Source organism: Diabrotica virgifera, chromosome 10, assembly GCF_917563875.1.
Source record: "Diabrotica virgifera virgifera chromosome 10, PGI_DIABVI_V3a".
Classification (NCBI taxonomy): Eukaryota; Metazoa; Arthropoda; class Insecta; order Coleoptera; family Chrysomelidae; genus Diabrotica; species Diabrotica virgifera.
The window spans coordinates 40,222,854-40,242,894 of record NC_065452.1 but is presented as its reverse complement, the minus strand read 5'-3'; the positions used below and the strand labels follow the sequence as shown (position 1 = coordinate 40,242,894).

Sequence of the window (20,041 nt, the reverse complement as noted above, 5' to 3'; positions counted from 1 at the left end):
TACTCTAGTTATTCTCACAATTATTATTCAATCATTGTGACAATAACCAAATACATTCGTCTATGTCTAAAAGTTCGTTCAAACAACAAATTAAATCGTTGTTACAACGAAATACTATTTAGTAATCACTGTTAATCAATATTACGAGCTAAATTTTTTTGAGTGCTTATGTCTCGGCAGTTTTCTATTTTTTCTTCAATCCAGATTTAGTCATACGGCCCGCACTCCCTTTAAGGGGAAAATTCACTCATCCCAGATACCTAAGGTATCAAAAGGATTGAGCCCTGGTGGGACTCTTTCCGTGTTATTGAGCCCTAGGTAACTTGGTACGCCGGAGTATCTCCCAAACATTTTCGCACGCATCTCGAGGTCGAGAGTAGCACAGCTTTCTGCATAGCCTTGTAAAGATGTTCATTTAGACCCAGATTTTTTATGTTTTCTATGAGGCTCTTTGGAACGACTCCAGTAGTAGAAAGAATAATAGGTATTGTCTGGGTACTTTCCATTCTCCATTGTCTCCTTATTTGTATTTCGGGATCTCTATACTTGGCGATCTTTTCGTTGTGCTTAACACGCAGATTATTGTTGTTAGGTATCGACACCTCTATTAACCTTCGGAGTACGGAGATTATTTGACTTACTTAGATTACGAAGATGGGTCAAGCGTGACCCATTCTCATTTTATTTATAAGGATGTTTTAAATAGTCAGTATTATTAAAGAGTATCTTTAATTTAACAAAAAACAAAGAAACATAAAAATTATAATCCTAAATTTTTGTATTTAAATTTTTTAAGATGGTTCACCATCCTGGTCTTTTTGGCAGTAGTTGCATTTAATTTTGACAATATGGACTTCTTCGCGTTTTGAATGGGTATTACAAACAAATCTTTTACACATGTCACACCTCTTTGAATATTTATTGTCACTACCCCTACAAGAATAACAACGACCTCGTTTTGTTGCAGATTGCGGCACTTCGAGTTGCTTTTTTACACTAACACTGGTGGTCTCTATTGCAGCGATTACGGATTTAGGGTATCCGGTGGGTTCTTCTTGTACTGCTTCCGCTCTTCAATTTATATTGGGCGAGGTTAACTGTTTTCCAAGCTCCTCCAGAAATAGTTTTCTGCGATGTTTTATATTTACTTGGCTGTTCCATTCGGGATTTTTCGTATTCCAGAGAACGAAATCATTGTAGCACGCAATATCCAAAAAGTTGAAAAATATTCGTAAGGGCCATCTTCTTGTTGCTCTTTTAAATGTGTACTCTCTGATCAATTTATCTAAAATATCGACTCCACTTTTGGTTTTGTTGTAATCCAAAATAATCTTTGGTTTAAACTTTTGGTTTTCATCAGAAATTTCATGTTCATTATGTAAGGTCGATAATAATACAACAAACTTGTTAGGCTTGGTTACATATGAAACTAAGGTAATGTTTTTAGTGAACAAAATTTTTAAAGAATATAGTGAGCGATCTGTCATTTCAAGCAATGATTTGGGTAAACTCTTCCTATTTTTTCTGATAGTACCCAAAAGAGTTAAATTTTTGGATAATAGTTCTTCAGATAAAAAAATGTCGGTAACAAAATGATCAGTTGTAATATTTCGACCAGACCTATACCAATGTTCTGCAAGTGTTTTGACAACTCTTGGGCCTTGGTTACGTTCAGATTGATCACCAATCTTTCCAGTATATATCTCAAAGTTACAGCAATAAAAATTTTCAGCGTCACAATGGGTCTAAGCCTTTATACCGTATTTCTTTGGTTTACTTGGTATATAAATCAGAAATGGACATGTGCCTATTAGACACTACATTTGCTCCCAAGGTTAACTATCCACTAATATTTCTACAAACATAATCATTTGCCCTTAAATACATTCACCGGTAAACAGAGACGGCTGCGTTTTACGTGTATCTACAAACACATTGAAAAATTCTTCGAAATCCGAAGACCGGGTCAGGAGTGACCCGTCATTATAGATTTTACGTAGAGGAAAAACTGCAATTTGCATGTTCACGAATGATACACGAAAAAATAGATTGAAACAGATGAGGAGAACTTACGATCAATCAGATTTGTAAAAAAATTATTTCATGAAATATTAAGAAATAAGTGAATTTCGGGTCACGCTTGACCCAGTCTTCGTACTCCGAAGGTTAATGTTGTTTGCCTAGTAAATTTGTTAACTAGTATGAGATCCGGTCTATTGTGTGCCACTGTTTGGTCTGTGAGCACAGTGCGATCCCAGTATAGCTTGCAGATGTCGTTTTCAAGCATTCTATTAGGGACGTATTGATAATAAGGAAGATGGTCGGTTTGGAGAAGTCCAAATTTGTTAGCTAGTTCTTGGTGGAGAATCTTTCCTACTGAGTCGTGGCGTTCTTTATAATCAGTTCCGAGAAACGCCTGGCAGCCCCCGGTAAAATATTGGATGGATTCTTGGGCTTGACATCCACATCGGCATTTGTCGTTTTGGACCTGAGGATCTTTTACAATGTACTTCAGGTAATTTCTAGTTGGAATAACCTGATCCTGAATGGCAAGTAGGAAACCTTCTGTCTTGGGAAACATCTTTCCTGATACCAACCAATAGTTCGACGCTCTACTGTCGACATATTCTTGGTTGACCTCATTGAGATGCCGTCCATGCAGTGGTTTACCCATCCAGGTGCGCATTTTTTCGTCCTTAAATAGGTGGTTTAGGCGCATTTCTTGTTCCCTCAGTTTAAGCGGCGTTGAGTCATCTACTGCGCAGATTGCACGATGTAAATTAGATGATTCAGCCTGTGCCTGAAAATAAGTTCTTAACCCTTAAACGCCCAAGGGTGGGTAAAAAATGTCCACCTAATGCGTATTCCCTTGTAACATATTATTACGTGTTTAAAAATTTATTTATTGTTAAAAAGACAGCCTTTTATCGAATGTTGAATTGGTTCTACAGATATTTTTGAAAATAAAATAATATCTTGAGTTAAATATGGGTGGGCATAAAAAGTACACACTTGGTAAAACTTGTTACTAAAGGGTTCTACTTATTTGCTCGTTGGTAGGAACATAATCCATATAATTATCGACGTATAATTACATAATCCACATAATTAATTGCCAACGAAGAGGCTGAAAGGAAGAATGTGGAGAAAATCGACAAATCTGAATTACGAGCTTTTACTGGTATGTTAATTTTGATGTTCATTGTAATTTTGTTGTAAGGTTTGTAAATTGTTTATATTAATATTTTAGAAGATGCTGTGTTTATTAAGCATAAGATTCTAATTAATCAATTTCCAACAACTCTCAATAAATATATTAGCTATTTTCGAGGTGGATATTTTTTACCCACCCTTGGGCGTACATGGAACCTAAAAAAGGTTGGGCGTTTAAGGGTTAAGTTAGCCACTTGTTTATCCAATTGCTCACCTATGTCCATGAGTCTTCTTCCTCCTAGATACCGCGGTAATGTTGTTCTCTCTACTGCACTGCGAGGATGATGGTTGTGTGCCTTTGTGAGAACTGTTCTTGCTTTCCGCTGAAGACTTTCTATATCGGTTTTTGACCACTTGATAATACCAAATGAGTAGCTAAGCGCGGAAAAGGCGTACGTATTTAATGCCTTAAACAAATGTTTACTATTGAGATATAACCGATTAAGCTGTCTTACCCGTCGTACAAATTCAGAAGTTAGTTCGGTTTTCATTTGTTTATGGTCAATTTTTCACCCGTGTTGAGCTGCCCCCCCCCCCACTTGCAAAAATTAAAAAACAAATAGCCCTGATTTATGAGCTATTTATGAGCTCTCATATTCCGCAAACTAAAAATTTTGAGCTCGTTACACTGAGCAGGAATTTAATACTTTATTGGGGGGGCTGAGTCAGCCCCCCCCCACTACTTAAAAATAGGAATATTGAATCAGCTTTTACGGCAGAATTACGCGCTATTTATGAGCTCTTGAAATTATATAGTTTCGATTTTTGAGCTCATCCCCTTCACCCCCAAACAAACCTTTAATTGATTTAACTTAAGAGAAAAATGCTGAGAAAACTTAAAATATATCGTATTGCGGATATAATTCCTATAGCGTATATACTCTAAGAATAAGCTATTAAATTGCGTGCATTTCGATTATTGAGCTACAACCCCTTCGCAAGAAAACCGCCCTATATTCCCGGCTTCAGAGGAAGTTGTACTTAAAATGCATTAAATTAATTATTTGGCGACTACATATCATTTAATAATTTATAAGCTTCCAAATTACGCGCACTTAAATCAGTAAATTGCAATTTATTTTATATAGTGCAGTCACTGAAGGTGAAAATAAACGATTATCTTCAATTTCGGTGAACCTTCATCGATTTTCACGACAATTGGTCAGTGGTTAGTGGATACCTCAAGAAACAAAGATGACATGGTACCACCTTGCACCTTTACCCTGAGGGTGGATACCGCCCCTTCTCGAGGGTGAAAATTATTTTATAAATAATAACTGCACAAATCTATGAAAGAACAAATTATAAGCAAAATTTATTATATAAAGTTATTAAAATAAGTCATTGCTTAGTCAATAAGTTATTAAAGCATCTCAATTATTGAATTCCCATTTTCTTTCTATAGTGCAGTCAGTGAAGGTAAAAATCAACTATGACCTTCGATTTCGGTAAATCTCCATTCATTTTCACGAAAATTGGTGAGCGGATTTTGATGCTATCAACTTTTTCTGGAGCTCATTTTTGATAGGTATTTCTAAGTACTTTGATATTTAGTACCTAAGTGTTATAAAATGCATCTCTTTTCCGTTATTTAAGCTTGAATCCTTAGATTTGAACAGTCGCAGAAAAAAATATACATTTAATTACCAATAACTTATTTTAAATTAACATTAAAGGGTTTTTCAAGTAAGCAATTTATTATATTTTTTATTAGCTTCAACTGTAGTGATGAAAACTTTTTTGTAAAAACTTACAGTTTTTGAGTTATTTATGAAAAATCGCTTTAAAGCATGCATTTTCTTTCACAAAAATTAAAATATTTGATCTTTAATAACTCAAAAAGTATTGATTTATTTTAATCACATTATATAACAAATTTTGCTTACAATTTGTCCCTCTCGATTTGTGGGGTTATTTTTAATAAAGTAATTTTCACCCCCGAGAAGGGGTGACATATACCCCAGGTTAAAACCCCAAGTTATTATTGTCAATTCGTAAAAATGAATGGTGATTTACCGAAATCGAAGGTCATAGTTGATTTTTACCTTCAGTGACTGCACTATAGAAAGAACATGGCAATTCAATAATTGAGATGGGTATATTTTGCAAGCTCATAAATTATTAAACGATATGTAGTCGCCAAATAATTAATTTAAATTATTTTAAGTACAACCCTCTCTTAAGCCGCGAATATGGGATGGTTTTCTTGCGAAGGGGTTGTAGCTCTATAATCGAAAGGCGCGTGATTTAAGGGTTTATTCTTAGAATATAATCTATAGGAATTAAACTACTATTAACTTTTTTGTAAAAACTTTTTTGTAAAAACAGTTTTTCAGTGATTTACGAAAAACCGCTTAATAACATGCATTTTTTTCACGAATAATTAAAATCTTTGATCTATAATAACTTAAAAAGTATTGACGTATTTTATTAACTTTATATAATAAATTTTGCTTTTAATTTGTCCTTTAATTGATTTGTGCAGTTATTTTTTATAAACTAATTTTCACCCTCGAGAAGGGGCGGTATCCACCCTCAGGGTAAAGGCGCAAGGTAGTACCATGTCACCTTTGTTTCTTGACATATCCTCTAACCACTGACCAATTTTCGTGAAAATCGATGAAGGTTCACCGTAATTGAAGGTAATCGTTGATTTTTACCTTCAGTGACTGCACTATATAAAATAAATTGCAATTTTCTGATCTAAATGCGCGTAATTTGGATGCTTATAAATTATTAAATGATATGTAGTCGCCAAATAATTAGTTTAATGCCTTTTAAGTACAACTTTTTCTTAAGCCGGGAAGATAGGGTGGTTTTCTTGCGAAGGGGTTGTAGCTCAATAATCGAAATGCACGTGATTTAATAGTTTATTCTTAGAGTATATAAGCTACAGGAATTATATCCGCAATACTATATATTTTAAGTTTTCTCAGCATTTTTCTCTTAAGTTAAATCAATTAAAGGGTTGTTTGGGGGTGAAGGGGTGAGCTCAAAAATCGAAACTATATAATTTCAAGAGCTCATAAATAGCTCGTAATTCTGCCGCAAAAACCGATTCAATATTCCTATTTTTAAGTAGTGGGGGGGGGGGGGGCTGAATCAGCCCCCCCCCACTAAAGTATTAAATTCCTGCTCAGTGGAACGAGCTCAAAATTTTTAGTTTGCGGAATATGAGAGCTCATAAATAGCTCATAAATCAGGGCTATTTGTTTTTTGATTTTTGCAAGTGGGGGGGGGGGGGCAGCTCAACAGGGGTCAATTTTTCGCGCTTGCTTTACACCGAGATATTTATACATATCATTTTCACCCATGGCCTCGATGTTCTGGCCATTTTGCATATCGAAACCACCGGGCTGAACCTGTCCTTTGACTATATTTAAGATACGGCACTTGTCTAGACCGAAGTGCATACTAATATCATTAGAGAAGGTTTCTATAAATTTTAGCATCTGATCTAGGTGTTTTCGAGTTGAAGCCATTAATTTTAAATCATCCATATACAACAAATGATTAAGCTTCGCTACAACAGTATTATTATTTTTGATACTAAAACCTGAGTCGGTGGAATTCAGTAGCTGAGATAGTGGGTTCATTGCTAGGCAGAATCAAAGTGGACTCAAGGGGTCCCCCTGGAAAAGCCTCCGGTTAATTGGGATATCTTCAGTTTCGATATTGTTTTCACCAGGTATTTGAAGGTGAATTTTTGTCTTCCATTCAGTCATTATATGCTTTAAAATGGTCACTATATTATAATAGACTTTATATATTTTCAATATATCGATAAGCCATGCATGCGGCACTGAATCAAACGCTTTCTTGTAGTCAATGAAAGCAGTAAAGAGATTTCGTTTTTTGATATATGCCTGGTTAGAAATGACCGAGTCCACTTTACAGCGCATGGAACCCTTAGCGCATCCTTTCTGTTGAGGCTCTATGATATTGTTTAGAGCACAGTGTTGGTAGATGCGCCGAGCTACACAGGATGTGACCAATTTGTACAATGTAGGTAGACAAGTAATTGGGCGGTACTTAGTTGGATCTTGAGTGTTATTTTGATCCTTCGGTATTAGATAAGTGGTCCCCTTAGTAAGGAATGATGGTATTTCCTGCGGATTAAAAATAACATATTTAATTAAAATTGACAATCGCTCATGAACACTCGAAAACTTCTTTAGCCAGAAGTTTTGGACTCCGTCCGGGCCAGGAGATTTCCAGTTGTGAAGCTCTTTGATAGTATTCGAGACTTATTATGTGGTGAAAGGTTCGTAAGGAATATTATTGTAATGTTGACAGTTGTTCGTCGTGTCTTCTATCCATCCAGCATTGTTGTTATGAGTAGCTGGAGTTAGGGATGGCGGTTTTTGACAAAACACCTTTTTTTTTATTTACGGTTTAACCTGCGGGTTATAACCGATAAAAAAACCGGTTATTCCAAAAACCGGTTTTCGGTTATTTTAATCAATATTCAACACTCAATTGATAACAACGTTACATTTACATTGCACTTTAGTTTGTGATACTCCACATGTCTATTTTCAATATAAAGTCTCTAACAATTTTCGATATATTGGAAAAAATCTATTTTTATTTGGTAACTTCAAAGGGCTGTAATTTTTTTTGGTTAAATCGATCTTTTTTGGGTCCCAGAATATGTGATTTAATTTATGACCTACCTTTAAAATAAACTAACTCAATTAAAATTTCGGATCCAAATCATATCAAATAATTGCAAAATACAAAAGGTAGTGAAATTAGGTACCTACAGGGTGAGTTTTTAGTGGGGATCGGTCTATAATTCCATTCTGGTATAGAATATCGAAAAAAATGATATAGAAAAAATATAGGCAATGATATTCTCCAGACTTGAAAAATATGTCCGTTTCTACAGGGTGATCAATAACTGCGTGTTATATCAAACATATGATTTTTTAAATGGGACACCCTATATATTTTTTCATATTTGTATTCCTCTCATAATTCTTGTTCATATAATAGAGGGTTTTGTATTAATATACAGAGTATTTAACAAGTTATCACCATTTTTATTTTGAAATCCCTATGAGATTAACACCTTGTATATAAAGAAGTCATTCATACAAATAATTTGTTTTCTATAATGAGATGAACAATATACTGTAGTTTTTAAATTAAGTCTAATTGAAATCATTGACGAATATTTGTATACAGGGTGAACTACAAAACCAAATTACGATTTTCTCAATTTTTTTAAATGAATCACCCTATATTTTATTTTCTAAGAATATTGTATTTATGACACTCTTTAATTTTTGTATAGCATTCCCTATACCTAAACTCATTACTTTTCGAGATATTTTTAGTTTTCTTCAAATTTCGGAAATACATTCAATTTTTCTAGTATTAAAAATTAAGTTAGTATTGAGTGATAATTAAACAAAATTATTTTGTGCCAATTTCAGTAACCAAATTCAGTAAGTAACTAACACAAACTATAAACCATAATAATATGCAGTGAATGTACCAATAAATATGATATTAAAAATTATCATATTTCCCTAATATACAAGAATCGTAAAATTCCTACAAAAAAATTTGTCTTGAATATAATAATATAACAAGATTATTTTTATTCAATAAATATCTCACATAAAACATAAAACATAAAACAAAACAATATACAACTGATGTAACAGTTTCTAGATTGCTATATCAACAGCATTCTAAGCCAAGGAGTTTTTAGTAAAACATTCAATTTAAAACCACTTTTAAACTACGAAAGAAAATTACGATTTTCTCATTTTTTTTTAAATAGATCACTCTATATTTTATTGTTTAAGGATGTTGTATTCATGATACTCTTTCATTTTTATATAGCATCTCATATACCTAAACTTCTTAGTTTCTGATATATTTTTAGTTTTCTTCATTTGCCGGGAATACATTCAATTTTTATAAGTAGAAATAACTTAATAAATAAGTATTGTGTAATAGTATAACAAATATTTGCATTCAATGAAAATAACTAACAAAATATATAAACCATAACAATATTTAATGAATGTACCAATTAATGTGATGTTAAGGAAATAAGTCTTAAGTAAATGTTGAAAATTTTCACATTTTCTTAACATTTTTGTAAGTCAATATTATTAAAATATTCTATTTTTCATAGCATCAGGCGTTGTTGGATGCTTCTGGTATACAAGGTTTTTTATATAGCCCCACATGAAAAAATAAATTTTGGAAAAACTGAAGCACCGTCGTGTAAAATCCCCAACCGTAAAAAATATAGGTCATTCACATAATCGCCAACTATTGGCACATTAAACATTTATAGATCACCTAGTTGGACAATGAGTGTTAACAAAGTAGGGATTTCTTGATGCATATTAATGAATATTGGTATGAAAATTATATTGTTAATAACTGCGCGTCACAATCTGCAATGGAATATGTTATTAAAAACTTCTTGGCTTAGAATACAGTTAATATAACAATCTAAAAACGGTTACATCAGTTGTATATTGTTTTGATTTATGTTGTTGTGTGAGTTGTTTATTAAAAAAAAATAATCTTGTTATATTATTATAAAAAAGATTGTAGGAATTTTACTATTTTTGTATATTAAGAAAATATGATAATTCCTTAATATCAGATTTATTGATACATTCATTGCATATTGTTATGGTTTATATTTTTTGTTAGTTACTTATTAAATAAAAATTATTTTGTTAAATTATCACTCAATACTAACTTATTTCTAGTAGAAAAATTGAATGTAGGTAACCTATTCCCGAAATTTGTAGAAAACTGAAAATATCTCGAAAAGTGATGAATTTAGATATAGGGAAAGCTATATAAAAATGAAAGAACACGACAAATACAATATTTCTCAAAAATAAAATATAGGGTCATCTATTTAAAAAAATGAGAAAATCGTAATTTAGTTTTGTAGTTCACCCTGTATACAAATATTTGTCAATGATTCCAATTAAACTTAATTTAACACTATATTGTTTATCTTATTGTATAAAACAAATTATTGTTTATGGATTACTTCTTTATATACATGGTGTTAATCTCATAGGGATTTCGAAATAAAAATGGTCATAACTTGTTAAATACTCTGTATAGTAGTACAAAACCCTATATTATACGAACAAGAATTTTAAAAAGAATATAAATATGAAAAAATATATAGGGTGTCCCATTTAAAAAATTATATATTTGACATACCACGCAGTTATTGATCACCCTGTAGAAATGGACATATTTTCCTAACCTGGAGAATATCATTGCCTACATTTTTTCTAAATAAATTTTTTCGATATTTTATACCGTAATGGAATTATAGACCGATCCGGCACTAAAAACTGACCCTGTATATAAAACTATAAACGTAATATGAAGCAAATTAGACCATATCGTGTATGTACTTGTACCTATATGAATAATAATTATAAAAACAAAAATGTACCTAACATCAAAAATAGTACTTAAAACTAATAAAAACAAATAATGAATCATTGTTAAAATTCTGAATTGGATGTATTATTGTCCTAAATGTTTTTGCGAAGTTATATTTCTGAAAACAATAATTCCTTTTTACACAAAATACACTAAACTATTTTATTTTTTTCATTTGTTTAAATGATTTCACAGGAATGATTTTTATTCTGGATTCATTAATGATAAAATTATTCTCGCTTGTTTCGGTATAGCCTCTCTATACAATTGTAATACAACTATGCAGACTGCAAAGATGATTGATACTAAAGGTATCTATTTTTGCTAAGATTCCCCAGTTCAATAAAGAAGAGATGCTAATTCTCAAGTTCATCAAAATAGCCAATACAGCTTATCACAATTCTTAAACATATTATTTTGGTGAGTGTGAGAGTCATTACCGAATATAACATAAAACAAATCAAGAGTTGTTGATGAATAAGCTAAACAATATTTCTTTTCGGAATTCCTTATTTTTTTTTCAGAGATAATTTATCCGATTTTTCACCGGTTATTACTTTAAAAAGAAAAAACCGGTTAAAACCGGGACAAAAATCAACCGATAAAACCGGTTATTGCGAAGTAAAAAACCGGTTTTCGGTTAAAACCGCTAGGTTTTTCCCATCCCTAGCTGGAGTTAAAAGTTGGTTTCCCCAAAACTCATGAATTTCTTCTTGACTTGGGTATACTTTATTTTCATTTTCTACAGTGGGGTTGAGTTTCCTATAAAAGGCCTTCTCTGAATTCCAGGCAATGTTCAGCTGTGTTGTTTTCCGGATCATGCTGTGAGTGTCTCGGAGTATTTCGCATTATTTCTTCAGCTCTTCTAATTAATTTTCTACTGGTTGTTCCTCGAATATATTCCGTTATTTGACCAATATCCCTACGCAACGATTCAATTTTTCTTTGCAGCCGTTTTTCCCAAGGTAAAATTCTGTCACCAGTCCTTCCGTTGTTAGTACCCCGTCGTGATCTGATCTTTACGCCCATTACATTAGCAATAGATGTTGCTGCACAGTAGATCAACATATACAAATACTCCAATGTTTGAGCTGCTTCGACATAATTGGGTAGGACTTCAGTGTTCATAAATTGTAACTCATTTCTTCAATTATTATTAGTATTATTATATGTACTAACATACATTATACCTCAGATTATATGCCATTGAAATGTTATGCTGGAGAAAAATGTTACGAATTGCTCTGAATAGAACAAATAGTATGATTTTAACAGAACCAAAAATCAGTAAAAGGTACTCCAGAAAAGTTAAACTATCAAAATTAAAATACTTTGGATATATTACGAGATCAGACATAGAAGATATTGAGAGCCTTATCATCCAAGGAAAGATAGAAGATCATAGACTACCTGGAATATTCCAACAATATGGTTTGGCGAAGTCACAGGAACCTGAAAGAAATGCATAAGTGAATAGAGAAAGCTTGTTTAATTATTTTATATTCTGAGTATCGATTAGAAGCATTTTTGTCATTTTATTTCAAATCTGAAAAGTGGCAACCTAAATGGAGCACCCCTTCTCCTTTATACAGGCTTAGGACCAGCAACTAAGCTGTCGATCTCCTCGTAATTGTCGTAATATTTTTGAAAAAAATATCGTCACTCACGAAGACCAAAAATTGATACTTTAATCCAGAAGTTTAATATTTATATTAGAAATTATTACAATTACTCGGTAAGATATAATTCTAATCTTGAAATGAGGTTATGGTGCTGCCTTTATTTCTTTATCTTGTCGTTTCCTCATTACTGTGATTTCTTCCAATAGAACTTCAGCTAGTCTACGACATTCGCAGAATGAGTTTTCAGCTGAATTTTTAACTTGGTCGAACCGTCTAGTTGGTGATCGTTCTCCCCGGAACGTTTCCAGAAACAATGAATCTCTTCAAACTAGCGTGACCTCTGCGAACCACGTTACCGAAGAATTGCAGAATTCGTTGCAGACATATTGTAGATAGTCTTTTTAATCTAGAGCTGGTTTAGAATGGAAACGTTTGTCTTATGAGCTGTCCAAGGAATGCGCAGCATTCTTCTCCAGCACCACATCTCAAAGGCATCAATATTTTAGCGCTCGCGGGCGCAAAGAGTCCAGGTCTCTGCCCCGTAATGAAATATTGAGAATACAAGGGCATTCACCAGTCTCATCTTGATATTTTGAGAGATAGATCTGTCTTTCCAAACTTTAGTTAGGCGACTCATCGCATTTTTTGCCATACCAATACGTCTCCGAACTTCTGCTTCACAAATATCATCGTTAGTTATAGTAGACACGAGATAGACAAATCTGTTTACTATCTGGTATTCTTGTAACATGTTAGTCAGTTGAATAGTGTGGAATCTGTCGACCACCATTATTTTGTACTCAGCTTTTCGCAGGAGAGCAAACATTTCTTGCTCATTTGCTGCTATAAGTGTAGAGTCATCAGCAAATCTTAATCTGGAGATTTTCCTACCAGGTACTGTTAGTGGTGCTGCCAGCACAGAAATACAGTAGTAGAACAAAATAAGTTGGTATTGATCATATTCAAAGTTTCTCACACTATTAAATTTAAATTTGTTTGGATTTTGTTCTTTACACGTTTTAGGTTATTTCCAGACACTGTGGAGACTACTAAAAAACAGAATTCTTCTTTTAAATATTGCATCATATGTGGTGGTTCAATCAGCTATAATAAACTTTGGGCTCTTTGAGAAGTATTACAATCAATCCAAATATCACGTATCTATAGAAGATAAAGACTCTTCAGGATATTCAGACCCAAGCATCATCCAGATGACTACAAACCTTCTAAAGCAGCCGTTAATAGCTGTATCTTTTTTGACAACAGGATTAATCATAGCGAAAATTAAGCCAAAACCAAGAAACTTAGTGATATGGAACACTGTAGCCTTCGCTCTAGTCATCTTAATTTTCTGCAGTACAGCATTTCTCAGTTGTACCCATGGCATCAAGAACGAGCATAAACACTCAATAACAATTCCTTTCTGCAGTATAAACTGTGAATGTCCATCTGGAGAACCTTTCCAACCAGTTTGTGTTGATGGAAGTACTTATTTTTCACCATGTGTAGCTGGATGCAAAAACTTCACTGCAGCTACAAATGTAAGTATCGATGAAAAAACTTGAAAACTGGGTCTCTCAGACTGGTTTGAAGCCGACTATGTTTCTGCTACAAACAGTACTTTTGTGTTAAAGAGTGAAGATCTATATACAGTGCTAGTCAAAGGTCCCCTCCTCCCTCGTATCCTTTGGACGGTTACACTTGAAGAGTACAAGGGAGAACCAAGGAATGTCACATTTTATACATATTGAGATAAACACCCATCATAATCATCACTGGCGCTACAACTTTTTGTGAGTCTTTACCGCGTTTACTATTGCCTTCCCTGTTTGTCGGTCCTGTGCCACTAATTCCCATTGTCGCACTCCTATTTTCTCTAGATCTTCTTTGACTTTATCTTTCCACATTTTTCTAGGCCGCCCTACAGACCTTCTTCCATCTGGCCTTTCCCAGAACATATTGTTTATAAGGCAATTGTCGTTACTGCGTATCACATGCCCTGCCCATCTAAGTCTATTGGCCTTTATATATCTGACTAGATTTTCTTTTCCGAATAGAGACTCTAGCTCGTTATTGTATCTGCGCCTCCATTCGTTTGTCACGCTGTCTCTGCAAGGGCCATATATCACTTGAAGGATTTTACGTTCCCATACCCATAAAGGTTTAATTCTTATATTATCTAAAATCTACTTAGGAGATTCTTAGCAGAGTTTTAGCAATTATTATTCTATAATCTTAATATAATAGTAACCTATATTAACCTATTCATGTAATAATGCAGCAAAAAACTACTAAAATTCCTTATTTCTGTCCAGTGGCGTGCGGACAATCCTCGTTCATCGCCGGGATACAAATTCTTAAAAAAATTATGTAAACTGATTTTTCTGGTTATTGTCCTGAATCGATAGTCTAGTCGATAGTACTCAGTTTTTGCTACCACTTGGCAAAAAAGCCAAAATTCATGAAAAAGTGACATTCCTTGTTTTCCCCTGTACTCTTTACTTATAATAGTGAAATTTGGAGGAAGGGAATAAACGGACGTAGGATTTCCAAATAGTCATACCTGACAGGTGACGTAAGAGTACAGATGACGTTACAGAGCCACTTTGACCGATAATTTTAAATGGGACCTTATGGGAAATGATATCTACACTCACCGGCACAAAAAACGGGCACTCCAAAAAATGGGATATTTTTAATGACTTGTATTTCCTAAACCTGATATCCGATTTAAGTAATTTTTTTAATATGTTATAGATTTATTCTTTATCAATATCGCTGTAATAATATTGTTGCTAGACAGGTACATTGTCATTGTATACAGGGTGTATGAATCAAACTGTTGTTTTTTTCTCAAACTTTGGAACACTCTGTGGAATGTTCTAGTTTTTATGAAATACTGAAATTAAAACCCAACTATAGCCTCAGGTTTTCTTAACATTCTGTTTTTTGACTCATTCGCTTATGTTAGATAATAAAAATGTTAGGCACTTTAACAACTACCCCTGTTTTTCGTCAATACAGGGTGTTTTTAATTATAAGTACGGCAAACTTTAAGGGGTAATTCTGCATGATAAAATAATGACAGTTTGCTTTATAAACGTATGTCTGCAAATGCTTCGTTTCCGATATAGGTGGTGTTGAAATTGTTCTTACAAACTGACGATTTATTTATTGCTCTAAAACGGTTTATGATATGTAAATGAAATTTTGGAATACAATTAAGAATTTTATATTCACCATTGGCGTGCATACGGGATATACCTAAATGTTTATACCCGTATGCACGCCAATGGTGAATATAAAATTCTTAGTTGTATACCAAAAAATGCGTAATAACTACCTCTTTAAATCTACCAAATTTCATTTGCATATCACAAACCGTTTTAGAGCAATAAATAAATCGTCAGTTTGTAAGAAAAATTTCAACCCCCTGTATCTCGGAAACGAAGCATTTGCGGGCATACGTTTATAAAGAAAACTGTCATTACTTTATCATGCAGAATTACCCCTTAAAGTTTGCCGTACTTGTTTAAAAACACCCTGTATTGACGAAAAACAGGGGTAGTTGTTAAAGTGAATAACTTTTTATTATCCAACATAAGCGAATGAATAAAAAAACAGAATGTTAAGAAAACCTGGGGCTATAGTTGGGTTTTAATTTCAGTATTTTATAAAAGCTGGAACATTCCACAGGGTTTTCCAAAATTTGAGAAAAAACACAGTTTGATTCGTACACCCTGTATACAATGACAGTGTACCTGTCTAACAACAATATGATTACAGCGATATTGTTAAAGAATAAGGCTATAACATATTACTTAAAAAAATTACTTAAATCCGATATCAGGTTTAATACAAGTCATTAAAAATGTCCCATTTTTTAGGGTGCCCGTTTTTTGTGCCGGTGAGTGTAGTTTGAAAGGTATTGAAAATATCTATTTAGTCATACTAATTTTGTTTGAGTTTAAGTTGATTTTAATAAATAAATATAAATATAAAACTGAATTTTAGCATTTAATTTAATAAAGATTCAAACGTCCGCCTATGGTTATTTTTCAAAAAGTTAACGTTAATGTAAAAACAACTAAAGAATTGAAAAACAAAAACTTTGTTAACAAATAACCATAGGCGGACGTTTAAATCTTTTTTAATTAAATGCGAAACTATAATTTTATATTTATTTCATTTATTCATCAAAATCAACTTAAACCAAAACAAAATTAGTACGATTGAATAGGTGTTTTCAATACCTTTACAACGAGATATCACTTGCCATAATGTTACATTTAAAATTATGGATCAACGTGGCTCTGCAACGTCAGCTGTCACTATTACGTCACCTGTTCTGACTGTTTAAAAAGCCTACGTCTGATTATTTCCTCAATCTAAAAAAGTATAACCGTTCCAAAGAATACGAGGGAGGGAGGGGACTTTTGACTAGCACTGTATAAAAAAACCTACTCTAAATTTTAGGTATACCATGATTGCACATGTGGATCGATAGTAACAGAAGGCTCTTGCGACGAGGACCATTGTAAGTTTATCCTGGCCTTGAGTCAAGTTAACAACATTCTATCAAATGCGATTATGGCTAGTACACTTATTGTCAACGTACTGATTAGTCTTAGGTCAGTAGCAAAACAAGACAAAGCCACAGCTCTAGGACTGGAGCTAACTTTTTTAGGATTGGTGCCATATATACCAATTAAAATTATCTATCATTTTGTAACAGGTAAATACATTATTCACAATATAAAAGGCAGTATGTCCAGAAAGTATGTACATATTAAATATAATGCGTAGTCACGCCATTTATATTAGAAAAAAATAAATGTCCTTTAGCAGAAATGATCCAACACATCTTGGAATTGATTCCACTAGTTTAGTGCACATGCTCTTGACTTCACCTTAACTATTTCAATTCATCTTAACTAAGCATTTATTAAGAATATGCCATAAGTTCTCAATTGGATTCAGGTCTGCTGAATTACCAGACCAATCAAGCACTTTTTTTTTAGTTTCCCGTATAAAAGTTTGGACCAATTTCGAATTGTGAATATAAAAATCTATCTGAACAATCATATTTCCGCCTTTAATAGGAACTAAGCTTCCAGGGCTATTTGTTGTGAAAAAATCTTCAAAACATATACAAAACAAGACATGCAACATCAAGTAAGCAGAATACAAGAAAGATCAAAGAAGGTTTGTCTAGAAATAAACATTAACAAAACCTAAAAACTGCGATTTAACACCAGAAAAAACCAGCCCATGGTGATCAACAACCAGAAAATTGAGAGCCTGGTGGAATTTCTATATCTGGGCAGCATAATGACTGCAACCGTGGTAAAGACCAAATGTATTATGGTGAATGGAGTAACCGTGAACAATATTAAATATGCCGACGATACCTTTTTCTTCTTCTTTATGTGCCATTTTCTCTAAGACGGTCGGCAACCATCATGGCAATTCGCACTTTCGATACCTCTGCTCTAAAGAAATCAGCAGAAGTGCAGTTAAATGAAGCTCTCAAATTGTTTAACCAGGTGATGCGTCTTCTTTCACGACTCCTTACACCCTGTATTCTTCCTTGTATTATTAATTGCAACAAGTTATAAGGCTTGCCCCTCATGACATCTCCCAGATATTGCAGTTTTCTAACTTTACGATAGCTTGCAACAGAATTAGTTTTCGATAGGATGACCGATCATCATCAGTGTTTAGGTGAATCTAACATGGTAACCACCAAAATAAAAAATATGTGGGTAAAAACCCTTTACAATTGATCCGTCATAGGAACATAGATGAAAAATGTGAAATTAAACTTGCATGTTTAAAATATCCAATGGTACCTAGAGCATAAAACATTGGATATTTTAAACATCCATGTTTAATTTCACATTTTTTATCTATGTCCCTATGACGGAGCAATTGTAAAGGCTTATTACCCACATATTTTTTATTTTGGTGGTTAGCATGTTAGATTCACATAAACACTGATGATGATCGGTCATCCGATCGAAAACTAGTTCTGTTCTGTGATGTAGCCCTTTTTAGGGATTTTAACAAATATACCTTTTATATAGGAATTTATTGTTTTTTTTTAATTTAAAATCTTTCACACAAATGTAAAAGTGGTAGTACTATATAGTATAATACCTAAAAAATGTCAGCAATTATAGGACACCAATTACACCAATCCTACAAGTTTTCATCAATAGACCATTGGACGAAAAATCCTTCGTGTATTTTGACCTAAGCGAACCTCAAATGAAAATTTATGAAACCATAACAACCAATAAAATAAGGAGAAGAAAATGGACTTGACTGGGCTAGATACTCTGTAAATCTCCTGATGATATTGCCAGAACAGCGCTGAATTGGAATCCCCAAGGCAGACGGAAAGTAGGCAGACTTCAAAAATCTTGGAAAAAGAAATAAATAAATAAAGGGAAAGAAATGGGAAAATTCCTAAAAGGAAAATGCTCAACAACTTTGGTGATTTAGAGAGACAAATTGCTAAAAACAAATTTACTTGTGCGATGAACAATAGTATTAATTTTTAATTTTTTATGTAAGCAAATGAAATAATTTTTTTTCTAATATATTATTTTATTTTCAGAGGGATTTTGCGAAATCCAAACTGATAATGGCTGTCAATACTTTTCCGAGAATTTTCCTCTGGCAGTATCCATTGTAACTATAACTTTGGAGTTTTGCGGAGTGATCCTATCACTCTTCTTACTGATGACCATCAATAACATTAATCTTTTTAAGAACAGGATTAGTTACGACTATGAGCTAAATAACTTCCACTCTAGAGTAAATACCTTTGATCGCAATGACAGTCAAAATACCGGGGATAGTTTACCACCACAGGAACAAGATCCATTCATACAAGAGCTAACTAATAGTTTAACACGAAGACATACTCCTCAAATGACTAGACAAGAACGAATGCAATCTTACATAGACGACGGTGAGTTGGTTCCTCCATTACAACCTCCACCAAAAAGAAGAAGTTCTAAACAGTCGTCTAAATCAGAAGGCGGCAAATCTGACAATTCTAACAGTACTGCCAATAAGGCTAATTCGTTAGATATGTTAAACGGAAAATCCGAAGTTTCTAGTAATAAAATAGGCTCCAAAGCATCAGCATCCATTGATTCTGATATGTCCTCTCTGGACCGATTTGCTGATTCACTGGACATTTTAGATAACTCTTCTCAAGATTCGAAAAGGTTTCTAGAAGAACCTATTGCCGAGATGGATGAACCTCAAGAGAACAAAGTCAAGCCAGACCAGAATGATGTCTTTGAAACGGCTTTCTAGGAGCTAATAAAAACTTGTTCTGGATGCTCTCTTTAACGATTAAGTCGAATCCACACACAAGGAGTACGAATCCTCCAGGTGCTGATAATAACCATCCATGTGAATTCATCAATATTTTATGTTATGTAGTAATTCATATATATCGTTTACTGGTGTATTATAGACAGTCCTCTATTAGCTTCTTTATTTTGACAAATTCCGATGTTACAAATTGGAAACCACTAGTATTCTATTCTAATGATATAGGGTTTTTGAAATTTACAAACCATGAAATTATTAATTTCTTCATTACCTTTCGTCTGAAATTGCGAGAGATAATTTTAATATCTGCAGTTACAGGGAGAACTTCTGGAAAAATAATTCCATAGTAAGACATATAAACCCGGAAAACAATGAGATGTACAAATACAAAACATTAGCTACGA

General features: G+C 33.3%; 1 protein-coding gene across 1 annotated transcript in view; it reads left to right on the top strand.

The window, feature by feature from the left end:
* Window positions 1-19,790, top strand: part of LOC126893476 (solute carrier organic anion transporter family member 74D-like) — a 51,934-nt gene extending 32,144 nt beyond the window's left edge. Inside the window, exons 5-7 of the mRNA XM_050663733.1 lie at window positions 13,308-13,825; window positions 16,761-17,019; window positions 18,907-19,790. Of these exons, the coding sequence (XP_050519690.1) occupies window positions 13,308-13,825; window positions 16,761-17,019; window positions 18,907-19,616 (1,487 nt within the window). The 3' untranslated portion in view covers window positions 19,617-19,790. The remainder of the gene's footprint in view (window positions 1-13,307; window positions 13,826-16,760; window positions 17,020-18,906) is intronic.
* The last annotated feature ends 251 nt before the right edge of the window (window positions 19,791-20,041 follow it).